This window comes from Micropterus salmoides, unplaced genomic scaffold (genome assembly GCF_014851395.1).
Source record: "Micropterus salmoides isolate LMB-PRFRI ecotype aquatic unplaced genomic scaffold, ASM1485139v1 Ms_hic_scaffold_4, whole genome shotgun sequence".
NCBI lineage: Eukaryota > Metazoa > Chordata > Actinopteri > Centrarchiformes > Centrarchidae > Micropterus > Micropterus salmoides.
Window position 1 is genome coordinate 2,377,650 of NW_024043372.1, and position 19,167 is coordinate 2,396,816.

At 44.6% G+C, this 19,167-nt stretch overlaps 1 protein-coding gene across 1 annotated transcript in view; it reads right to left on the minus strand.

Annotated features, from left to right (window-relative positions):
* Positions 1-278: 278 nt before the first annotated feature.
* The window catches only part of LOC119885460 (E3 ubiquitin-protein ligase RNF123), a 168,277-nt gene continuing 149,388 nt past the window's right edge, over positions 279-19,167 (minus strand). The window contains 2 exon segments of the mRNA XM_038695501.1: positions 279-3,715; positions 8,050-8,135. Coding sequence (XP_038551429.1) covers positions 3,616-3,715; positions 8,050-8,135 — 186 coding nt within the window. The 3' untranslated portion in view covers positions 279-3,615.

The window sequence follows — 19,167 nt, forward strand, 5'->3', positions numbered from 1 at the left end:
TAGATGTGTGTGTGTGTGTGTGTGTAGAAGTATAAATGTGTGTGTGTGTGTGTAGAAGTATAAATGTGTGTGTGTGTGTGTGTAGAAGTATAAATGTGTGTGTGTGTAGAAGTATAAATGTGTGTGTGTGTTCGGTTCCTCCAGTCTGCTGAAGATACTGAACCCCAAATAGTGTGATTGTGTTTCTCGCTGTGTGAAAGTTGTTATAAAAGTACAAAACATTTACTGTGTGTATTTTCACCCCCCCCTCCAAAAAGAAGAGCACACAGAGCAGCTTGTCAGTTTAGATTAAATAATTTAATGCAGTTACATTGTCAATATAATATGTGCACTCTCACTCACAAAGGAGAAATAGAAAGCAATAAGCCTGTCCACCCCCCCCCCCCCCCCCAGATTAAGATACATGGGTAAACAGAAACAACCAAACAGTCTGTGTAATATTGCTGAGCCTTCAAACTGCTTTCCCCAGCTCTCTGTAAACCTGCACAAATAAACACTCTGTTCACTCAAATACATGCTTTGAATATAAGTACCGCTATCAGTTTATATAGTGAGGGAAAACAAACACACAGATATCAGTGAGGACAATTGAGAGCATGCTATTGATTTCATGTCCATCCACATTCCCAGTCTGACAGCCCTTTAATCAAACTTTCTAACAAAACCTCGGCGCGCACATCTCTCTGCTTCCCTCTGTGGGTTTTGAATATTAGTTGTATTTCATTCATTTGTCAGCGTAACACCAGATAAACAGAAATATTTTTTGGAGCTTCACTCTTCGGGGCTTTGGAGGGCCAAAAATATTATTAGTTTTTGGACAGATTTTAACAAACACCAGTAATAAAAGTGAAAACAAACAATCTGTGAACTGTTCAACATGCTTTTAGATGCGTTTAAAAACACTAAATCCAACATTTAAAATACATTCAATCTATCTGCTGCAGTGATTTACATCCTCCTGGAGAAGTCTCGTTTGAGTCTTCACACTGCTTACAGACGTCAAGCAAACATATTTACCACCATCAAACGTGCAGGACAACCTACAGGACAGGAAATAATCCAAGTCATGATCTGAAAGTGTCCCGCTTGTTTTCCAACATACACTTTTAGTCAGGGAGTTTAAATCTGATGTGGGTTCAGTTTCAGTGAAATGAAGATTATAAACAGACACATTCTTAAAGATCCCAATAACTTCAACACCCAAAAGGTAACAGCCAGGTTTCTCCACGTTCCCAAAATAAATTAAAGTCTCTCAAAGACAAAACGGTTTCTGTTAGTGTGAACTGTCCCTTTAGCCTGTGGAAAAGCTCTGCAGGTTTCTCTAAAGACGTGATGGACATTTATCGGATTCACACAGTGGAAAGTTCAGGTACATCAAAGCAGTTTCAACTAAAAAGTCAATCAGGAATCGTTTTAATACTTGAGGGAGAAAAATTCTGAAGCTACAGCCGGTTATTTCCCTGTTTTCTTTATGCTAAGCTAAGACAAGCAGGCCGTAGCTTCATATTCACTGTAAGAAAGAGAAGAGGATTTCACTACATGTTTAACTCTAGAAACAAGTTTGTCACATTACTTCTCTCCAGCAGCGTATGAGGGACTTAAAGTGTGATGAAACAGCGTTTGTTAAAGTGTGTTTTCTAAGTAACAATGGCTGTACTCCCTGTAATGTGTTGATCATGTTTACAGTACGTTTGTGTGAAAGTATTTGCGCACCTGTAGGCCGGGGTCACGGATGGATTTGTGAGACAACGGGCCCCCCAGACAGAAGCAAGACCCCCAGAGACAAAAAAAACGACAACAAAGTTTTGTGTCTCTGTGAGTTTGTCTGATCCCCCCCCCCGTACCTGGTGGGCCCGTTCAGTAATCCATCCATCCACAGGTGGGGTGAGGTATGAGCTTTCATGTTCCCTGCCTGTATGTGTTATTGTGTGGCACACGCCTGCCATCCTGTTCCTGTAAGGGCTTGTAGAGGAGTGTGTGTAGCTGTGTGTAGCTGTGTGTAGCTGTGTGTGTGTACCTGCACTGACAGCTACAGGTGAATTGTTGTGCTAATTTGACAGCTAGTTCTCTCACTCAAGGACGCTGCTGTCCTCCCATGGAGGACTTTTTATTTTATTGGGGAGTTGTTTGGCCGCTTCAGTTTAGCCTGTGTGTGTGTGTGTGTGTGTGTGTGTGAAAAGCTTGTTTTACTGTATTTGTGGGGTCCAAAATGCTGGACCCCACAATTTTAATGTGCTTTCTGAGGGTCAAGACTTGGTTTTAGGGTTCATGTCAGGTTCCAGCATGTAGGTAAAGGTCTAGGCCTGCCATCCTGTTCCTGTAAGGGCTTGTATAACTGTGTACCTGCACTGACAGCTACAGGTGACTTGTTGTGTTACTATGACAGCCAGCTCTTGAATGCATAACGAGACCCTACAAAGTTAGTGCCACAGGACTGTGTGTTGTTGTTGTTGTACTAAGAACACAGAGTCCTGTCGTCTCTCTACATCGTGATTGTTTGTCACAGCGCAGACATGTTTGTGTGTGTCCTGTTTTCTAGGTAAGAAAAAACAGCAGAAACTGTGTGTTTTTTTTTCACTGCTGCATCAGCTGTTTATAATAGAAATCTGTGTTTGTGTATCAACATCACAGAACTTGGGAAGTAAAATCTATTGGCAAGTCTAGCAGGAAGGTGATCGATTTAAACTGGTCAAACTGAGGTCTTCCTGCAGGATGTTTCTCGTCCTCCTCCCTCAGTGGATCCGAATGATCTGCAGGTGTGAATGTTTTCAGCCGAGCAGACACTGTACATTTTTATTAATTCACGACGTTGCCCGAAAACCAACCGATCAGATTAATCAGACGTCGTGACCTTGAACAGTCTTCGTCTGTACAGCGTCTGTCCGGTTTTAGACATGCGACCATCAGGCCGACTGTTTAAGATGTGCAATTTTAGATGCATCCCCCGCGAGTAAAAAACCCAAGGAGGGTGTCTGCAAAACAAAAGTATTTATTGTAATATATGTGTGGGGAGTTAAATCTTACAGATGTGTTGGACACCAGAGATTTAGTGTCGTTTAAATCTGAACACACCAGAAAGACGGTTTAATTTTGTCAGATTGTTTCAATTTGTGTTTTTTTAAAAAGCCGGGGAAAAATATTTGAATCTTTAAATGATCTTACGACCTCCTCAGATGTATCTTGGGACCCATTAGGGGGGTCCTAACCCATGGTGGGAACCGGCGCTTGTAACGTGTTTAAATACATGTATGTGACCAACACCGATATTATCAGACACTCTGCATGTCCGATAATATCCTGCTCCTGCCTCAGCTTTCAGTCTCGCACATCAACGTCTCGTCTCTGACAGTAATTCCGCATTTTTCTCTGTACAGTACACGTGACTTTAGTCGTAACACACATTCACTCACACACAGTGTTTGTTTCGCTAACTTCCTCCCAAACCAGAAGTAAAGGTAACAACGGGACAAACGGCTCCAAAATCTCAACCCTCAATGTTTCTTAAGTTAGAGCGAGAAGACGTTCTGTGGAGAATCCAAAACAAACATACAGTACAGACCTCTGTGAGAAATCTTTGGGTTCAGTGGTGTGTGTGTGTGTGTGTGTGTGTGTGTGTTAGGAGGCGGCGGGCTTGCTGTAGTCTTCGACCCCGGTGATGGTGGCTTTGCAGAAGAAACAGTCCTTGTTGTTCATCAGATGCTGGTTGATACAGGCTCTGAGCAGAGAGGGAAACATCGTTTTAATAAACATCAGAGGTGAACCGTCTCCTGTACATGGAGGTCAGAGGTCAGTCTGTTACTGGTATGAAGCTCGTCTGGAATAACTGAAGCCACGTTATTCGCAGTCAGATGTGTGAATAATTTGCAAGATTGGAGAGTGAAGCTTTCTTCACTGAACCACTGTGAAAGTTAGCGGTACGTAGGGCCGGACGATACGGTCAAAAATGTTATCACGATAAAAAGTTTCATATCTTTCGATATCGATAATTATCACGGTAAGTATCCAATCGTTTTTTCTTTCGAGTTTAAAGGCTGATTTTTGCTCCTGAGTGAAAGTTGAAGAAACCTGATGGTTAGTTGTGGTTTAAACTTTTCTTTATGGGCAACACTTGATGCCAAACAGTGGATCACTTCACAAATCTGAGGTAGAACATTCAAAACAATGATGATAAAATCAACAAATATCTTTAAGTAAAATTAAGTAAAACCTTTTTCAGTCCTTTTCCCTCAACAGAATAAACAATTATGTCTTAATTTGTGTATGATTCAATTGAATAAAATCAATTTTGTTTTATTGTCCAGCCCTAACAAGAAGTCAACTCTGATAAATCTAGTAGCCTTTCAAACTTGGAGCAATTGGTTACCTAATTGGTAACTACAGTTAGCAAATGTAATTATTTTGGGGTATTTTGTATAAGAACAACATTTAAATTTGGTTTCCACACTAACGGGGGACATCTCCCTCTGCTTTACTACAAGGAGCAGTAAAGTGACTGAGAACTGAGGGAGCTTAGAGGGTGCAGAGGTAAAAATGAGTTCGGCCTTGGCGGTGACCAGAATCGGCTCAGGTCAGCACGGTTTACTCCTCGTGACAGCGCTCTCAATCAGCAACAGAATAATCCATACAACTGCTGAGTTGGCGTGCCAGCTAAGCTAAATCAAGCGCACCTCCAGGAGAACATGAAATATGTATCGAGGTACGATCTGGACCAAGGTCTGCTGCCCACAGAGCTTTTCAGCCACAATCAGCAGTTACCAAACAGCTGACTCACCCCGTGCAGAAACTACTTAGACATCAGAGTGTGTGAATGTACTCTGAGATGTTGCATGCATGTGTTTTATGTCCGTGTGTGTGTCGGCTGTTTGGATCGATGAGGCCTTCAGGCAGCGCCGTCGGCTCGAAGGCTGAGTGTGAAAGGGAAGAGGACGCAGCATGAACCTCTGCTTGTTTAAAAACCTTTTCGTGAAGAAAAGTTTTAACTGGTAAAAAGAGACATAATGTGTTTAAGTGTTGTTAATTTCATATTTTCTAAATGTTTTTTCTGTGTCAGTTAATCACCGTTAGTAATGAATTAAGAATCCATTAGACGGCGGTAACAGAGAAAAGATTAATCATTGACCCCCGGGCTTGCTTTTTGTTTTAGTGTTATGTATTTGGGAAACTTGCCAGCTGGGCTGAAGAAGCAGGACAGATATCTCTCACAAACAGTATCAGCAGGCAGTAAAAAAGCAATAAGCAGGAAATCAGGAGCCTCCAACAGTCCACGAAATGACAGAAATAGTTGAGGAAATTTAAGTTTATGGGAAAAATGACTTTCTCTCTGAGTCACGTCGCGAAAAAGGTGAAGAAAACTGGAAATCTTAGTTGAATATTAATTGATTGTGTTACTTTATATTAGCTTGAAGAGCTTTGTTCTACTTCTTCTTTATGTACTAAGGCCGACAGACTGGACTCCTGAATGAGTAAAGGTTCTTAAAAACACCTTTGGCTGAGCTTCAGAGGACAATCATGGACATGAAGGACCCGCAGTCCTTTATGTCTCACTGTAACTCAGCTAGTGGCGATTTATTGCCACAACCCTTTTGTTACTGTTACTGACAAACTGTCGGACTTAAATATTATGTCTTGTATATTAATAAGATTAACGGCTCTGGGTCAATTTAAAATACGTTGATTTGCACAATGAAGTGGGATCAACCGGCCTCTCACCTCAAAAAGAAGGTGAGGTCAGATCATGCCAAAAGAAGGGAGAGTTTTCCTCCCCTGGAGGAGGAGACACCTGATTCCTTTTCCCATAAAACACCACTCCCTTCTCTCTTTAGCCGATGTGCAAAGGTGATAAGCCAGATTTGTGAAAGGAGGGAAACTAACAACCCCTGCCTTCTTGAGCCAACAAAGGTTTCATTGTAAACCGTGTTTGTTCTGTTTAAATAATAACCCTTGCTAAGTGAGTCGTGGCGTTTGCCTCTGAGTTTAGTAGTAATGACCCTGTTGTTATCCTTTAGTGACGTTTGAAAACTAGAGACCTAATTTTCTTTTTTTTGTTTTAATTCCTCCCTGTTATTCCCTAGTAAGTATTAACTAATGCTTTAGTTAAACGTTTCACATACAATTTCCTACTAAAACATTCATCCGCACGCTCGTGTTTATAACCAGCTTCCAGTTAAATATCTACTCCTCATGTAACCAGAGCTCCCCCAAGAGGACAAAATAAGTATTACATGGCATCATTCTGAAATGCGTTTAATGTATAAATGTCTCTCTGTATTAACCTGTTCATAATCTGATGCCATTCGTGTATCTTGCTTATATTCTCTAAGTAGGATATATTATCCAGAAAGCTAGTTCCTATGAAATGCTGACCTTAAGGTTTAACACAATTGTTTTCCTTTTTATCAAATGCTTAAAACTAAGAACGCTTAAACCGTTTGACAATTAAGCTTTGATTGTGGGAAGATATTTGATTACAATACGTGCAAATAGATTTTTGAATAGACATATTAAAAGTTAAAGAAGACGGTCTCTCAGGAAACGAATTTTTATTATTATTGATGATAATATCGTCACACAGCAGTGAGACATTTTAAAATGTGCCTTTATTATCATTATTCACATGAACTTTCTTTTGCATTGAATAAAATATTGAATTATTAATGAGACATGTTTCTGACATTTATTTTGGGTAATAAAAATTATCTTTAGAATAATCATTGAAAATCGGTAGATTAATCAAAGTTTAAGAAATTAACTTAAAATTAACCAACAACATAGAGGGTGAGACTGACTGTTGATCTAAATGAATATAATCTCTAGACCAGGACTGTCCCAGACTAAGGATTTACATAGTCGAATCAGAATTGTCAAGTCTTGCCTATAGTCTCCTGATAGTCCAATCACGTTTGTCTGTGAGCGGCGATTATTTACAGCCTTAAACGTTGAAATGTTTATTGGAACAGGCTGTATATTAACTTATTGGGAGAAAACTGGTAGTTCTACTTAAAATCAGACATTGAGCTCCCCCATATCGCCAAAACTGTATGATCCTCGTTTCATAACGTCGCTGTGAAGCTTCGACTGGGAGATTGACAGTCGAGTCAGGCTCCGCCCATCGGAGCATCGAGCAAGTCAAAAGAAAAGCTCAAAGAGAGACGTTAGCAGTAGGGCTGAACGATAAATTGCATTTGCGATATAACGAGATTTTCTAATCGCAAAGGCTGCGATTACGCTCTTTACTCGCTTGTCTATTAAACACGAGAGGCGTCACTTGGTTTTATTTTCGTTGGCCAACTTTTGAATTGAACCTCAAACTGAGTATTTTTGGTTTGCTTACCGGGATACAGAAAGATGGACTCCTGGGAGATTTGAACTGAGATCAGGACGCATTAACTGGTGGTTGAACCCGCATCACCTAATTTCATCAAACACACACTCTCAAACAGTGTCTGTTTAATCTATCTAATATTGTGTTGGTCAGACTACACACAGATTTACTGCTTGTCCGTTTTGAATAATACTGGAGGTAAAGAGCTTAAAAATAAATTGCATATTAAATCGTAATCGCAATATTGGTAAAAAAAAAAACAAAAACGCAATTACAGTATTTTCCAAAGTCGTTCAGCTCTAGTTGGCAGTTGGAAAATAATGTTTTGTTCTCTAAACCTGCAGACGTTTGACTCCGTAAACATGCAGGTGTTCATTTAAACGAGCAGATGTTGCCTTCCCTCCATCACACACACACATTTATATAAATAAACTCTTCCTTGTGTGAGATTATCGGCCCGTAGATGAAAATGTATATATACTTTTTCCTTTAACTTTAAGTTTCTTTACTGCGTGGAGAACAAGCTCTCTTTGACCACATGTGAGAACAACAACACACGGACTTGTGTAACTCTGCTGCAACAGGAGAAGGAGAAGCTGGACAGAAATCAACAGAACCTCTGGCTCCAGGTTCTGCAGGACTGTTTGTGAGCGAGGAGGCTGGAGATGAAATGTGTGTGTGGGGTGTTGCAGATGAAAGCTGGTGTAGGAGTGTGTGTGAGGACTCACTTGCAGGACTTGTGGGAGCAGGGCTTGAAGACGGCAGAGATGGAGTGAGCGTAGCAGATGGGGCAGAGGTCTTCTTCGCTGGTCGGCTGCGACACAGAGAGAGAAAGCTGGTTATTCTGGGTCTGTGAGGACGTAACGATGAAGGGACAGCGAGCAGTGAGAGCCTCTTACATAAAGACAGGAAACTGTCTTTATGCTAAGCTAACTGGCTGCTCGGTAACAACTAAAAACACGCCTGAACAAGCCACGTTATTTTCAGTATCTCGGCTCGGAATCACACCACAGCCCGACTTCCTTATTAGCATCTTCAGCCCCGGTGCATTATGGGAGATCTGCGTTGACGCCACGGGTGCCGAGGGAAACACATTTCTGAGGGAGCGTCAGCTTCACACCCGCTCTTCCTCACACTCAGCCTCTTCCTGCACTTTTCATCCATCTGTTCACGTCATATGTTTTCACCTCGCAACCTTTCCTCACTTTCAGCTCCTCTCCCCCGTCTCCCCCCGTCTCCCCCCACCTCCCCCTTCTTCTACTGTCGAGTTATCTGGGGTTTGGCTTCAGTGACTGCCTTAAAAACTCGAAAAAGATTCAGGAGATGACAGAGGACACTTGCACAACTCGGCTCCTTTAAAATCTTCTTTGCTAGAATTTACTGTAAAACTTGGATTAATAGCCCGGGCTTTGGTGGTGGCGCAGTGGATAAGACACATGGTGCGAGAGATTCGGGTTTGAATCCACTGTGAGACACCAATGTGTCCCTGAGCAAGACACGTTACCCCTAGAGTCTAAAGGAAAACAACGTATTTGCTAAAATCACTGAATTTACCCCGCCTATATTTGGGACTTTAATTCCTTTTGTACAAAACTGAAAATAATCAAGGAACGGACACATTTGGGCTTAACGAGCGCTTCAAAGGTAACGGGAGTCGGCGCTTATTTCTCTCAGGTTACAGCAGTAAATCTATAAGAATCAGACTTTGTGGCTCGTTGTTTGCGTTAAATGAACTGAACGACTGAATAGTGGAGAATCTAAGCGATCCAACGATGTGCAGCGTGTCCACACTGACATACTTATCATACCTTTAAACATTAATATTTGTATTAACGATCTGAGCGGCTTAGAAGCGGCGACCCCGCGGGGCTTAAGGGGTTTTATACATCCAAAGAACTCCTATAAAAACCAGACCAGGCGTTTAATCAAGGCAGGCGTTTATTTGTCCAAATGTGTTCCACAGACATCAGTTGTAAATCGTACATCATTTTGTTGGAGTTTAATAGGTTGAAACACATCAGCTCAGTAAAAAAAGTGTGACTATTAGTCCACATTTCTTTACCTCGTCTGGATCTTATTTAAATAATATTCCACTTATTTCACTGCCAGCATTTGTGACTGAAATTAAACAAATGATCCACAATAGAGTTATTAATCCCATCCAGATAAATAAAGAGTTAAGATTAATACTAATGATGATAATTCAACTTTAAGCGCAGCTCTTAAAATGAACCAGCTAGTATATTTAGCCACCTCACGTGAACTTCTCAGCTCAGGACCGCCCTCTCAGCTGATCTCCCATCAATGCAGCTATTGGTATTTGAGGAAATAATTTAATAATTAATAAGCTACGAAAAAAATGACAACCAAATCAATTTAACCCTTGACATTTGTCTTAACACCCACCCACCAATCCATCCGTCTAGAGAAAACCAGAGGTGGAAAGTAACGAATTACAACTACTCACGTTGCTGTGATCTTACTTTTAATTAAGTATGTTTTGTTGAAAGTATTGTACTCTACAAAGAAACACTTGCAAGAGAACAACAGCTTTATCATGAGCAGTGTAAGCTGTGGAAACATGCTGCGTGAAGTTACTGCAACCTGAACACTTCCTGCTGCTGCAGCTTCACATTAAAAGCATTTAACTTGCAAAACACAAGTTGGCTTTTATTTTGAAGTAGTAGTCACAGGAAATGCAATCTGTTTGTAAGTGAGATCAGCGCTGACTGCTGCTGTTCATCAAAAACGCGTCATTTTCAACAGTTTTCTGACGGCGGACGGTTTGAAATGTTGCAGCGAGTAAAGCAGCAGCATATTTTTAAGGAGTCTGTTCACACTGATATAAGCTAATTAAAACGTTCACTTTGTGAAAGTTGAAAATATTACACAGTAATATGGCAATTATTTCTGAAAGTCCGGCCCCCACAGTGTCTGCTGAGGAACCCTGATGTAGAGGTCAGGTAAATATCAGCCTGCTTCTACTGGTGCTTCAAATAAGCTTCATGCTTTTGCTCCACACAGCCAAAAAGACATCGGTGTGTAACAGCGTTGGTTGGCTTTACTTTTATTATAGTGACGCTGATGAAAAACCTTTAAATGACCAGCTGTCTGACTGTAAACAGGGATAAGACTTCATGTAGAGTCCAGTGTTTCCTAATGAGGCCAACTCAACTATCAGGAGGTCAAAGGACAGAAAAACTACCAAGACAAAGAAATCTGTCTCTCTCTCGCCTCCTCCTGTCTCTCTGTCTCTCTCTCTCCTCCTCCTGTCTGTCTGTCTGTCTCTCTCTCACCTCCTCCTCCTGTCTGTCTCTCTCTTTCTCTCTCGCCTCCTCCTGTCTGTCTGTCTCTCTCTCTCTCTCTGCCTCCTCCTGTCTGTCTGTCTCTTTCTCTCTCTCGCCTCCTCCTGTCTGTCTCTCTCGCCTCCTCCTGTCTGTCTCTTTCTCTCTCTCTCGCCTCCTCCTGTCTGTCTGTCTCTTTCTCTCTCTCGCCTCCTCATGTCTGTCTCTCTCTCTCTCTCGCCTCCTCATGTCTGTCTCTCTCGCCTCCTCCTGTCTGTCTCTCTCGCCTCCTCCTCGCCTCCTCCTGTCTGTCTCTTCGCCTCCTCCTGTCTGTCTGTCTGTCTGTCTCTCTCACTCCTCCTCCTGTCTGTCTGTCTCTTTCTCTCTCTCGCCTCCTCCTGTCTGTCTCTTTCTCTCTCTCGCCTCCTCCTGTCTGTCTCTCTCGCCTCCTCCTGTCTGTCTGTCTGTCTCTCTTTCTCTCTCTCGCCTCCTCCTGTCTGTCTGTCTCTTTCTCTCTCTCGCCTCCTCCTGTCTGTCTGTCTCTTTCTCTCTCGCCTCCTCCTGTCTGTCTCTCTCGCCTCCTCCTGTCTGTCTCTCTCGCCTCCTCCTGTCTGTCTGTCTGTCTGTCTCCTCTCACCTCCTCCTCCTGTCTGTCTGTCTTTCTCTCTCTCGCCTCCTCCTGTCTGTCTCTTTCTCTCTCTCGCCTCCTCCTGTCGTCTGTCTCTTTCTTCTCTCGCCTCCTCCTGTCTGTCTCTCTCGCTCTCCTGTCTGTCCTCTCGCCTCCTCTCGCCTCCTCCTGTCTGTCTCTTTCTCTCTCTCGCCTCCTCCTGTCTGTCTGTCTCTCTCTCTCGTCTCCTCCTCCGGTCTGTCTCTTTCTCTCTCTCTCTCTCACCTCCTCCTGTCTGTCTCTCTCCTCTCATCTCCTCCTCGGTCTGTCTCTCTCTCTCCTCTCTCTCTCTCGTCTCCTCCTCTGTCTGTCTGTCTCTCTCTCTTGTCTCCTCCTGTCTGTCTGTCTCTCTCTCGCCTCCTCCTGTGCTGTCTCTCTCTCTCTCTATCGTCTCTCCTCCTGTCTGTCTCTCTCTCTCTCGCCTCCTCCGGTCTGTCTCTATCTCTCTCGCTCCTCCGGTCTGTCTCTCTCTCTCTCTCTCTCGTCTCCTCCTCCGGTCTGTCTCTCTCCTCTCTCTCTCGTCTCCTCCTCCGGTCTGTCTCTCTCTCTCTCTCTCGTCTCCTCCTCCTGTCTGTCTCTCTCTCTTTCTCTCTCTCGCTCTCCTCCTGTCTGTCTCTCTTTCTCTCTCTCGCTCCTCCTCCGGTCTGTCTCTCTCTCTCTCTCGTCTCCTCCTCCGGTCTGTCTCTCTATCTCGTCCCTCTCCGGTCTGTCTCTCTCTCTCGTCCCCTCCTCCTGTCTGTCTGTCTCTCTCTCTCTCTCTCGCTCCTCCTGTCTTCTCTCTCTCTCTCTGTCTCCTCCTGTCTGTCTGTCTGTCTCTCTCTCTCGTCTCCTCCTGTCTGTCTGTCTCTCTCTCTCTCTCGTCTCTCCTCCTGTCTGTCTCTCTCTCTCTCGTCTCCTCCTCCTGTCTGTCTGTCTCTTTCTCTCTCTCTCGTCTCCTCCTGTCTGTCTGTCTGTCTCTTTCTGTTCTCCTCCTCCGGTCTGTCTGTCTTTCTCTCTCTCTCTCGTCTCCTCCTCTGTCTGTCTGTCTGTCTCTCTCTCTCTCTCGTCTCCTCCTCCTGTCTGTCTGTCTCTCTTTCTCTCTCTCGCCTCCTCCTCCTGTCGTCTCTCTTTCTCTCTCTCCCTCCTCCTGTCTGTCTCTCTCTTTCTCTCTCTCGTCTCCTCCTCCGGTCTGTCTCTCTCTCTCGTCCCCTCTCCTGTCTGTCTGTCTCTCTCTCTCTCTCTCTCTGTCTCCTCCTCCAGTATGTCTCTCTCTCTCTCGTTCCTCCTCGGTCTGTCTCTCTCTCCTCTCGCTCCTTCCTGTCTGTCGTCTCTTTCTCTCTCTCTAGTCTCCTCCTCCTGTCTGTCTGTCTGTCTCTTTCTCGTCTCCTCCTCCGGTCTGTCTGTCTCTTCTTCTCCTCTCGTCTCCTCCTCCTGTCTGTCTGTTCTCTCCTCTCTCTCGCCTCCTCCTCCTGTCTGTCTCTCTTTCTCTCTCTCGTTCCTCTGTCTGTCTGTCTGTCTCTTTCTCGTCTCCTCCTCCGGTCTGTCTGTCTTTTCTCTCTCTTCTTGTCCTCCTCCTGTCTGTCTGTCTCTTCTCTCTCTCCTCTCCTCCTGTCTGTCTCTCTTTCTCTCTCTCGCTCCTCCTGTCTGTCTCTCTCTTTTCTCTCTCTCGCCTCCTCCTGTCTGTCTGTCTCTCTCCTCTCTCTCGTCTCCTCCTCGGTCTGTCTCTCCTCTCGTCCCCTCCTGTCTGTCTGTCTCTCTCTCTCTCTCTCTCGTCTCCTCCTCCAGTCTGTCTCTCTCTCTCCGTCCCCTCCTACGGTCTGTCTCTCTCTCTCTCTCTCGTCCCCTCCTCCGGTCTGTCCTCTCTCCTCTCTCTCGCTCCTCTCGGTCTGTCCTCTCTCTCTTCTCGCCGCCTCCTCCGGTCTGTCTCTCTCTCTCTCGCTCCTCCTCCGGTCTGTCTGTCTCTCTCTCTCTCTCCTCCTCCTCCTGTCTGTCTCTCTCTCTCACTCCCTCCGGTCTGTCTCTCTCTCTCTCGCCTCCTCCTCCGGTCTGTCTGTCTCTCTCTCTTCGCCTCCTCCGGTCTGTCTCTCTCTCTCGTCCCCTCCTCCTGTCTGTCTGTCTGTCTCTCTCTCTCTCTCTCTCTCTCTCTCATCTCCTCCTCCAGTCTGTCTCTCTCTCTCTGTCTCTCCTCCGGTCTGTCTCTCTCTCTCTCGTCTCCTCCTCCGGTCTGTCTCTCTCTCTCTCTCTCTCTCTGTCTCCTTCCGGTCTGTCTCTTCTCTCTCTCTCGTCCCTCCTCCGGTCTGCTCTCTCTCTCTCTCTCTCGCTCCTCCTTCGGTCTGTCTGTCTCTCTCTCTCTCGCCTCCTCCTCCTGTCTGTCTCTCTCTCCACCCTCTGTCTGTCTCTCTCTCTCACTCCCTCCTGTCTGTCTCTCTCTCTCTCACTCCCTCCTGTCTGTCTCTCTCTCTCTCACTCCCTCCTGTCTGTCTCTCTCTCTCACTCCCTCCTGTCTGTCTCTCTCTCTCACTCCCTCCTGTCTGTCTCTCTCTCTCACTCCCTCCTGTCTGTCTCTCTCTCTCTCTCTCTCTCTCTCACCTCCTCCTCCCTCCCGTCGGTCTCTCTCTGTCGTATCTCCTCAGGATGCTGCCTCCAGCCTGTCAGCACCTGTACCTGCGTCCTCCACCTCCTCCACATTTAACGCCTCCCCTCTCCTCCTCTCTGACACGTTTCTCCTCCACAGTCTGCAGCTCGTCCACATTAATTACACGCCAGAGAAAAGAGCTTCATTGCACTCTGAAGACTGAAACGCTGAACTCATCACCGGCTGAGAGCTCCTCCCGGGTTTTCCAGGAGTCAATTAAAATCTGAAACGGTGAGACCCCTCACCTTTCTGTCTCTATCTCCTCGCCGTCACTGTGGACAGACTCTGATGTGGACTCGAGTCGTTTTAAATATAGGCAGCTCCGTGCAGACGTAGGTTTCTTCTCCTCCTGTCCTCTGGCATCGTCTCCTCAGCAGGAGTTCCCTGTCCCCCCTCTGTGTTCCCATTCCTCATCACATCTCATTTCTCTCTCCTGTCTCCGTTATCTCCTGCATCCAAAGAGATCAACCCCCCCCCCACGCTCCGCTTTCACTTGATTGTTCATTTAAGTCTCTCCCCGGCTCGACCTTTGACACCTGCAGTCTGTCTGTGTGTGAGCAGCTTATTATTTAGTGTCCTGCAGCAGTCCGACTGGAGACTACTGATGAAGACATCACCTGCTGTCTGAGTCAGTCCCTCCTTTTGTTTTCCCACAATCGACTCCAATCTAGAAACCGATCCTTTCTGCTCGGACTCTGCATCAACACCTCAGATGTGGAACAAACAGCATGAAGTTGTTTTGTAGCTTTTTGCTTCTGCAGCTTCTCTAACCGTGTAATTGCATAACGAGCTGACAGAACGGTACGTCTGCATGTCTACATTTAAAAAGAGTCCACATCAGAGACTCCAGGTGTTTCAGTCTGTCCACAGTGAAACACCTGAACGACAGGAAGAGCTCTTCTTCTTCTTCTTCGTCTCTTTTCTGTTAACATACCACAAAACCGCAGCACAGCGGTTCATTGATTTAAAATCAGCACCTCCTGCCGGGTTTAATGAGCTCCTCCACACAACTCTTCCACGTCCAGACTGTGGAGGTCGGACAGAAGCTACGTCCATTTTTCACTAAATCTGAGTCACAGCGACAGCCTGCTGTCCTTTCCACTGCAGATTTGTTATAAATCAAAAGTCAAACAGAGTTCAGCAGGAGAGACGGGATGAAGATGAAACAAGAGAGACAGATCCGAGTCCTCTGAACTGGTTTTATGGCTCTAAAGAGCAGGTGGGACGTTTTTTACAAGACGTTATTATAGTTGAACCGGTGTGATCTTAATCTTAAATTTAGGTGTGTGATGTCACTTCCTCTCTGCCTGGGGTTTCATGGTCGGTCCCCTGACGGTAATTAAGGACCGGCTGAGTAAATGTTAGTGGCCGTCTCTCGTCCCGCCATCTGTCCCTCTCCCCGTTCACGTTCATCTGTTTGTCCTTCGTCTGTCTTCAGGGTCCAAACGGACCAGACAGAGAGTTTTCTTTACATCTGGTTTTACAGAAACGTGCAGTCGTCTGTAAGCTTTGACCCTTTCAACACTCTCTGAACCTGCAGCCCAGAAGCAGACTGCTGCGTTAACGGAAGACAAATGATCAACATTATAGAAAAGGACGATGGTGGGCGGCGGGCAGACAGACAGACTGTAGACAAACAGGATAAAGCTAGCATGGCCCACAGTGTGTCTGACCTAGTTTCACATCAGGATGTTCATTTATCACCTCCCTGCAGTACCTTTGCCTCCCTTCAGCTCTGCGGCGGCCTCCTGCTTTAGTTTTACAGACCAGGGGTCGCATTCGTAAACGGTGCGTACGTGTGAAATGAGGCTGGAATCGTGCGTGCGCCACTTCCCAAGCAAAGGTCGTGATCTATAAAAGACAAACTCTGAACCACGCGTACGCACATAAAGAGGAGAAATGAGAAACGGCGACTCACGCGGCAGAAGGATCAAACGGTTTGAAATGAAGAGGCCTACTGTGTAAAATAAATCCAAATATTACCTCTGAGTATTACAGGCTCAAAGCATTTCTTAAATAAACTAACAAAAAAACTGTTTCTGCAGAAGAACGCCTCAAATATGTTGAACAGGTTAATCAGGAATCTTTTAATTAATACCTGCATGCAGCAATTTATTCTCCTAAATAAGGTGAACAGGAGACAAATTACATTTAAATTGATGCCGTTTTCAGTGCGTCAGTCGAGCGAATACGAGAGCAGAGTTTCGCGTATTGTTATCACATTCGTTGCCATGATGGAACCAAACGCTGGCCGCCAGCGTGTGGATGTGATGCGCTGCCTACAACACAATTTTATCAAAGACATCTTTCAGTGTGTGTCATATAAAACAAGCCACATTTCTTTTAACTCATCGGCAGCCTCGTTAAGTGAGCGGACTGTTTGTGTAGCTTAAATAAATGTTTAAACGCAGGTGGAAGTCATTCACTCTCTTGTCAAACGGGGGAATCCAGATTTGTTCCTGGGTCGTCCCGTCTGTGTGGCCCCCTCCAGCCAGCGACGTCACGACTCAGAGGGAGGCCCCTTCCTGCAGATCGGTTATAAAGGGAGCGTGAAAGTGCGTTTTTTTTCCCCACCAAACGGCTTCAGCTTCACCAAAAGGAACGTCAGAGTCACTGAGTTAGATTTAAGTCAGGACGTGTTAATATTAATGAGCGGCGTTTCACTGACCGTTTATAGGCAACTGTGTCCCGTTTGAATGGAGCTCCCTCACATGCGCCACATTTCAAGTTGATTGTGATTCATAAAGGGTCGTAATTATTTTTAGCGTACACCATATTTGGCGAGGATTCTACGTTTTATAAATGAGGCCCAGCTCCTCTCATTACACCAGCGTTACACCTGAACGAAGGGTTGAATCACAGAAGGTTTCCTTCATTTCAAACAGCCAGAGTCGGTCGTGCGCTGATAAAATAACTGCTATAAAAGCTGTCTTTCTGCTGGTAAAACAAACCACGAGAAACGTCGTCATCGCAGGCGGATATAAATATAGACCGAGAGAGACGACTAAAGAGCAGTCGCAGCTGAGCTCCTCTGGGAGGTCAGCGTTCATGTGCGCTCGCCCTGCAGGCTGCATGTCTGAGCCAAAACCTGAGTCCTGGCGGCAGACCGTTTGAGAGGAGGAGGGTCCGCAGCAGGACGGGTGGAGGGGGAGGGGATCGGCGAAGGAGCTCGGGGAGCCGCCGATCGTCTGATGCTGAAATACCAGCATGGGGAGGAAAATGTGTCGGGTCTCAGGCGAGTCGAAGGATGCCAAAAATAAATAAGTGTGGCAGCTTGTGAGGGAGAGAAGGGCAAACAGCAGACAGCATGGGTGAAGCAAAAAAAACAGAGGGGGACAGACGACAGGGGATCATCATGATGAGAAGGAGAGGAGGAAGGAATCATTCCAGAAACAGAACCATAAACCCGTCAGTTATCTCTTTTATAACCTATATAATGTCCACGAAGAGTGAAAATCACACGTTCTCCAAGGTGAAGTCTTCAAATGTCTTGTTTTATCTAAGCAACAGTCACATATATTCACTTCACTGTGATTCTAAAACTATGACTCCTCGTTTGAGCAGCTGGAGGCAGAAAATGTTTGACGTGTTTTGTTGGATAAACGTTGTAAAACTAAATTATTCCTCTTCTCTCTCTGAACGTTTTGGGGACGTGGCGGAAACAACAAACGGCGACGGAGTGACGGACAAGACATGAACAGTATGTAACACCTGCGTTTTCACTGCAGCTGATATGAAGCCATTTTCCGCTGATCTGGGATTATAGCGCCTTGGAGCCGAAGTACTCCGTCACCTGAGTTTACATATTGTTCTGTCTTTTACTGCGTACAATAATTCATATTCAGAAAGTAGAACTGAAGTGATATTTTTAGAAGATGATCAGTTAAAACGTTTCAAAATGCACCTGCATTGTTTTGTATTTTGTGAAGTGTATCGTCACACCTCAAGTAGCCGCAGTGCTGCTTTGAGCTAACGGGGGCTGATGGGGTTTTGCTGGAATTTGCCCATAAACCAAATTAAGCTGCAGTGATTTTCCAGCTCAGCGTGTCTCCAGGTGTTGAGGAGTTCTCCTGCATGTGTTTTTAAAGTAGTATGACACCTTTAGTGTCTCAGAGGGAAGTCTGATGAATGACCTCATGTGATGTCACTTGAGTCAGCGTCAGATGAAGACAACAAGTTTGAAACTTAAACTAATCTGTTGGTGTGGAGAGATTAATGTGTGACGGCTGCAGAGAGGAGAGAGCAGGACTTATCGAGGCAGCTTGAGTGTGTAACTGTGTGTAGAAGAGTTGTGTGTTTGTGTACTGTGGAGGCTGAGATATGAGTCAGGAAGGTTTAAAGTGTCTGCACTAAAAAAAAAAAAAAAAAGTCACACTTTATATCCTCCTGAATCTGCTGCTGCGTCCGGCTGCAGAGCTGAGCAGACGCACGGTCGGTCAGATAACAGGAAAATATCACCGACCAGAAAACCTCAACAGCATGCATCTCCACCAGAGCTGCTGTATTTACCTCTTTGTCACCTCCCACTCGGAGATTCTATCTGCAAATTAAAATTACATATCTGTTGTTTCTGCCGTCTGAACGTGGAAGATCTGAATCATCAGCTGAACCTCATTAATTCAGTTACTGCTCTTCTTTTGCTGCGTCTTTGTACACAGAGCATGACCGGCTGCAAACTCAAAAATCACTGAACTACTAAACTCACCGTGATGGAAACTAGTGCTGCACCTTCTAATTATCTTTCAAACCGATTAATCTAACTTATTAATATTCATTTCTCGATTAATATAACAATTAAAGTATACTAAATAAATATCAATAACTTCATTAATAATTTCATCCTCAAAAAGAGACACAAACCTCATTAGAATAACGTTAATAATGCCATTTTTTAAAATGAGTTTAATTTCCACATCACTGCTGTTTTATGTTATTAATAATAATAATAATAATAATAATAATAACAGAGCCTTTATGAAAGGGATTGAAAAGGATTGCTGTGCCAGAGATTAATTTAATCGTTGTATGTCGAAGAATCTGTATTTATACTAAAGTACTTTACCTAAAACTTATGACACAGATTTATTTCATCACTGAGTAATATGCAGTAAGATTATCACTGGCAAATGCATTTTTGAATCAGTGTGAGTCAAAGAAAAATAACTGGAACCATTTACAGACTGTAACAACAGAGTGAAATGTTCTCGCTCATGTGTGCTGTTAAATAAACAGAACACAGAAAACAGTTTAGGTTTGATGACGCATGGTGTAACGTTACCTT